Source organism: Gavialis gangeticus, unplaced genomic scaffold, assembly GCF_001723915.1.
Source record: "Gavialis gangeticus isolate Ggan-Ray unplaced genomic scaffold, GavGan_comp1, whole genome shotgun sequence".
Lineage (NCBI taxonomy): Eukaryota > Metazoa > Chordata > Crocodylia > Gavialidae > Gavialis > Gavialis gangeticus.
In genome coordinates, this window is record NW_017729024.1 from 119,926,527 (window position 1) to 119,932,794 (window position 6,268).

Below are 6,268 nucleotides of genomic sequence, written 5' to 3' on the forward strand. Positions count from 1 at the left end.
TCTGTGTTGAATCCCATCCTATTCTCATCCTCCCACCCTTGTAACCTGTCTAGGTCTGATTGTAGCCTGTTGCTTCTTTCTAGTGTGCCCACGTCCCCCCATATCTTAGTGTCATCAGCAAATTTGAATAGGGTGCTTTTTACCCCCTCGTATATGTTCTCGTATCCCCCACGAATGGCAAAATCTGTGAATAAGGCACTTTGTTCATGAACGCCATCTGAGTTCTTGATCTCAGTGCCTGCGGGGGCATGGGGGCAAGCATGGAGCTCCTTTAAGTGTATTTAAGAAGTGGGTTCAGCATTCATGAATATTTGAAACCACAAATGCTGAACCTGCAAATAGTGAGGGCATATAGCATAATTGTATTCATATAATCTGGATCTGGAACCTGTGTGGCATATAGTATAATTGTATTCATATAATTTGGATCATTCCTGTGCTTTGTGATGAGGAAAATAAAGGCAAACACAAATGAAGCAATCTGTCTCTTTCAGATTAGAGATCATCTAGATTCTGAAAGGTCACTTAAGTGCAAAGTGGAAGAGAGAAAATGTGTTTAAAAAAGTCAAAATGTACCTTTTTTCCCATGAAACTTTGTAAATGTTTTTTTCCTCCAAAAAATCAAGATTGCAGATAGGAAAATAACTGCTATTACACACGTTGGGACGATAAATAAGATTGGAGGTTTTTGTCCAACATTTTCCGAACTGACTAGACCTATTAAAAAATAAGCAAATATAGTTTATAAAATAATCCAGCCTGATTCTCATTTGTGTTAAGGTCTCTTTGTACCATGCTGGCAAAGTATAAGGTCACTACAGTGAGTCAGTGTAAACTTTTATGTACACTTTTAAGCCCATCTTCCCCTGCCATATTGTTGTAATGGGACGTTACAGTAAATAACTGTTGGTCCATCCTATGCATGGCAATTTAGCAAGTGCCATTATAAATTATCAGTCTGTATACTGAAGACTAGTTAGATACAATTCCAGGCAATAGAGTACCAAGCATATCAGAGGTTTATATTGAGGAATACCATTGTACTGGCAACTGGGCAAACAGGAGCTATCCTAGAATTTAGAAGAGAAATGACAAAAGTGTCTATAGTGAACTGAGTTCAGAAACATTAATAAAATGGCAGATTTCCAAAGGCAAATATAATGTCTGTCTTATTTTCTTTTTTCAAAATGCCACACTGCTTTCTAGGAAACAATATTAGTGATTGTAGCGTTGTATTATATTAGGCCGCATCACAATTTCCTACAGTCAATCATGCATTACATATATAGAAAATGTAGCTATAAAAGCATGTAATCTGTTTTTAGAATCAATCAGTCACATGCTCACACAGGTACCCTTTTGGGGAAGCCCCCATGTACAAATTCAAAGAGATTCAAAGATAGATGCAAACCTAACGTGGAAACAGAAGCCAAAGTCACTTCATTCAATTCTTTATTCCAGAATATGCAGCTATAGTTTTCTCCTGTTTCTGGCTTGACTGTTGCAATACTGGTGACATTGTATAGTCCATCTGTGGTCAGTGTGTAGGTAGTATTTGCAGACACACTCTGATTCTTCTCATTATGCCAGATCACTTCAGCCGGGGGAAATCCTTCCGACTGGCAAGTTAAAACCAATTTCTCTTCATCTGGTTTATTTTTTCCTTGGATGTGTATTTTCTTGTAGGAAGCTACATAAGAACAAGTTGAGTTACTGTGAAAATTTTTACTCACTGTTAAAAATAGTAAAGTTACTGCTAAAAATATTTGTTACTATTTCTCCCTTCCTCCCTCTCTTTTTACAATATATGTATATCAGATGCCCTTTCACTTTGAAATGATGGAAGTGACTGTTCAATCCTTTTCAGGCCTACAATAACTCCTTTTTCTTCAGTTAACTTCTTGAAGAGCAATACTAAATAGTGAGTTTGGAATCCATGGATCTACAGCAGGGGTTTTCAACCTTTTTGGGTCAGTGTACCCTTGGCCCCCGGGAAGCAGGGGGAGGGGCCAGGTGGCGTGCAACTGAATACATAGTGGCAGCAGCTGCTACGTGCAAGCTTCCCCTGCCCTTCACATCCAGCTGGGTGAGCAGAGCCTGCACAGCAGCACAGGATACTATGTGGCAGTGCTCCATCCATGCCTGCCTGCGTATACACCCTAGGGCCTTCTCAAGTACCCCCGGGGGTACATGTATTCCCAGTTGACAACCCCTGATATACAGAATACTAGAGCCTAGCACAATGGGGCACCATCAGGGTCTCTGGGCACTACTGTCATAAATGAAATCATAGTAGTGATATAATACAAACAATTTGGGCCATCTGGGAGAAAAATGGACATTTAGAATGTTTGAGTGATGTCACGTAAGAGACAGCTGTGGCATTATCATCATATTGGAATGAAACAGAGTCAGTCCTTGCAAGCCCAAGGCAAAGGACCACTAGCATCTCCATGACTACACAAGAAAAGTTTCTCCCTTGCAAGCTCATTGCCATGGCATGATTAGTAACAAGTGCCTTGGTGCAAATAGTTAAATTAGTGCCTTAGTTAAATTGGTGCCAGTTATTGCTTACCAGTGCTTATATATGTTATTAATATATATTAGGCTGCTAGAAACACATAAGACAACAAGGGCCTACTCCAACAGGGACAATCACTTATGGAGTGCCCAGCTATTTAAATGGTTAATAGATGGCTGCTCCAAGTAGTACTGAGATCAAAGCAGGCTTCAGAAGTCAAGGAAAGGTGGCAAAAAGGTCACCTTTACTATCTCTCTGTCTCTCTCTCTCAACCAGCTACCACAAGTGATGTCCTGGTGTATCCATGGGTTGAGCCAAAGAACTTTGTAGCAGAAGGAGAAGTTTAATGCTGATTTTTGCATGTAAAAAACCAAACTTTTAATTAACCCGCTATCCATGTGCGACAGTCTGGTCACTAACCTTTTACTTTCAAAATAACGTATTTGTAATCAGCTCCTTGGTAGTCGATGAGACAGCGGTAAGACCCTGCATCCGTGAGCTTGACATCCATGATTTGAAGCACAGAGCGTCCCAATTTCAACTGATCAGGTAACAATGTTGCTCTTCCCTGGTAGGAGCTGTGTTGGGATTTAAGGATTTCCTCTCCCTTGTGAAGAGTGTAAACCTCTTTGGATTCCTGCTCTTTTTGCTCTTTTTGCTCCCAAGCAACACTTAAGAGTTTTAGATTTAACTCCCCATTCACTGGAAACCTGCATTCCATGGTGACGTTGCTTCCATATTCTACAGTGTATAGTTCCTGGGGAACTTCAACTACGAATAAAGCTAAGGAAAAAAAATTGTGATACCGAGTAGGCATATATTATAACTTTGCCTCTTATTTTGCCTCTAAGACAAAAGGTGGCAAGTCATCAAACATTCACAATTATTGAGTAGTCTTTGACTTTGCAGCCCTTTTGCTTTGCTTTGGTACTACCAGTAACAGTTTTCACCATACAGGTAGCATAAAAATAAAAATTATCTTTATTTCATTCTGATTTCAGAGTCCAAAAAAACAGAACAAAGAACAAGCTGAGGCTCTCTACAGAAATATTTTTCTCATAAATAGCTCATGATTGTTTTTGAATGGACCATTATATAAGGAAGACCCATCTGGTACGACAAATATACAGATTTGGAACTTATGCAAGTTACAAAGTACAAGTGTAACTGTTAGGTCCGGACGTTCCATGAAAAGGAACAACTATCTGTGGTGATTCTAAACCTTTAAGTCAGTGGTTCTCAACCTTTTTAGATTCAAGACACCTCTCAGAAGATGCCAGTCCTTAGCTTTCATTTGTTTCTTGACTATGGAAAAATATTAGAACAAATGTTTTGCTGCAAAGTAATCAGAAAGATCACAGTAGGTCAGACTTATGGATTCTTATTTGAAATCCCTGTGTTTATCTTGTGAATCATATGGGTGTTTTCACATCTAACAGTGCTAATATTGTGCAGCACCCCATTGCACCCTTAAAAGGATCTCAAACACTCCAGGGTTTCACAGAACCCTGATTGAGAATCACTGGTTTAACCAGTGTAAATCAAGTGTAACTTTTGGGATATTACACAAATGCAATTTTTTTTGCCCATTGTAAGTACATCTGCCCAAAGGAATGTATGAACAAGGAGGACCACATAGTAGAGTCATGACTTACCACTGCACTTTTGATTCTAAGGGAGTAGCACCTTACTCTTGTGAATGAGCTCAATGAATCCTGCCAATGCACTTATTTCAGCATAAGGTTCAAGTTCATTTATGCACTTAAGGCAAAATGATCTACTCAGTTAGCCACCTCTAGTACACTGAATGACATTAGAGCCATACAGGCTGCATCTACATGAAACGCTGACTGCCGTGACTACTGCACAGTAGTGTCACATGGCAGGAAGTGTGACACAACGCTACTGCACAGTAGTCACAAGCTACTGGGTAGTCAGCATCATATAACACCCATTTCTTGGCACACCTGCACAGTAACTCTGGTTACTGTGCAATCATTTAGTACTTGTATAAATAAGTACTAAATGACTGCATAGTAACAACTGCACAGTAAGCATCTCATGTAGATGTGGCCACAGTCATTGAAACACTTATTCCTGTACATAGTTTATTCCGTAAAATTTTGAGATACAAAGTCATTTACACTTTAACATTCAATGTTTTATTTTTATTTTAATGTTAGCTATGTTGGTAGGTGTCATTCAGAAGTGCTTGAAAATAGTTTTAGTGATAAGCAAAACTGAAATGCAGATAATTATTTACTTGCCCTTAAATTTTGAATATAAATTAGGCATACCAGTAAAAAAAGTTTCATTTTTCTTTAGTAGAGTGTTGCTTTTTCAGTTGCATGCAACTTCCTTTTCTATCTATATTATTTATGAGATAATACCTACACAGAAGATGGTGTTTCAGCTGCACTTGGTGGTGAAAGTGAAATACAAAAAGAAAGAAGGAATATGCATGAGCTATAAGTTCCATTTGCATCTTAAGAACAAGCGACGTGAAGGTTTGATCCTGAGCAGCATTTCACACATTTTTTCAGCTAAATTCGATTGTCTGCTAAGTCTGTTTTGTACTATTTATGTAGTACAAAGTGATCTTAAAATGTCCAGAGACAGTCAGTGAAGAATTCCCCTTACATAGGGGAACTTTTCATCCACAGAAAGCTGACAAAAGCAATTCTACTACCTCCTATGCTAGTTGCCTTCTCCTCAAGATAATGGAAAGGACAGACTATGTGAAAGGATAGACTATGCGAAGGTAAAGATACGGGTGAGGATGGCAGTGTAGGAGAATTGGGAGAGCGGAGCTTCATTATGCCTGGTTTTGGGTTGCTTCTGTCCTGATCCACCCATGAAAGTTGGTGGGTAGTGGTCAAAGTTAGGACAGACTGTTCATCAAGACGCCCTGGCTGAAGAGCTGGGATCTCCAATCAATTTCTTAGAGCCGTAATTCTTGAGTTAGGCCATAATGAAGAATCGGGCCTCTCTCTTTCTTAAGAATTCTTTAGTGAAATCACGGGGGCACAGGGATAAGTGGCAGAGCCCCAGAAATTCAGTCTCCTCAAAGCCTGTCACATCCTCTTCCCTCTAACATTCTGCTTGTCTCTTTCTAGTCAAAAGGCTAACTTCTCCAATCCAGGCCTGCTGCACAGGGTGCAGGAAGGAAGGGGGCAGTAAATCAGACCTCTTTTTTACCACCTCCCTGTATGCCTTGGCCCTGATGCTGCCCTGTTTACACTGGCTGCAATAACAAGAATTACACTAGGGGAAGTGGCAGCAGCCAGGAGTAGCCAGGGTGACATGCTGGTTTGACCAGGCTCCCACCCATAGCCAGCCCTAAAGAAGCTATTAGTTCACAAGTTTGTGACTAAACAGTTCAGTTCCCTGATGCCATAGAGTGACCTGAGTGGCCTTAGGTGCATTTCTTCATCTCTCAGTACTTCAGTTCCCCATCTTTAAAACAGGGATAGCTGCATTTTTCTACCTCCTCGGGGTGTTGTGAAGATGTATATATATGTGATTGCAAAATGCTCAGATAGTACAGTGACAGAAAATCACATACTTACATAAGAGATCTGTCTGAAAAAGGCAGTTCGGCTGGCTTTACACCATCTGAATAAGGCTCTGAATACTTGATATGTTCCCTAGAGGGCCAAACTACTGTTACCAAGGGAGAGACAACTAAGCTAGAACGTATCTCTTCCCTAACCTTTGTCTTTCATCCCTAACGGTGTCTTCTAATAC

The 6,268-nt window shown here is 40.0% G+C and overlaps 1 protein-coding gene across 1 annotated transcript in view; it reads right to left on the bottom strand.

Moving 5' to 3' along the window:
* Positions 1-6,268, bottom strand: part of LOC109297658 (programmed cell death 1 ligand 2-like) — a 63,082-nt gene that overhangs the window by 15,372 nt on the left and 41,442 nt on the right. Inside the window, exons 3-5 of the mRNA XM_019517617.1 lie at positions 2,942-3,304; positions 1,412-1,690; positions 577-717 (exon numbers count right to left, since the gene is read on the bottom strand). Coding sequence (XP_019373162.1) covers positions 577-717; positions 1,412-1,690; positions 2,942-3,304 — 783 coding nt within the window. The remainder of the gene's footprint in view (positions 1-576; positions 718-1,411; positions 1,691-2,941; positions 3,305-6,268) is intronic.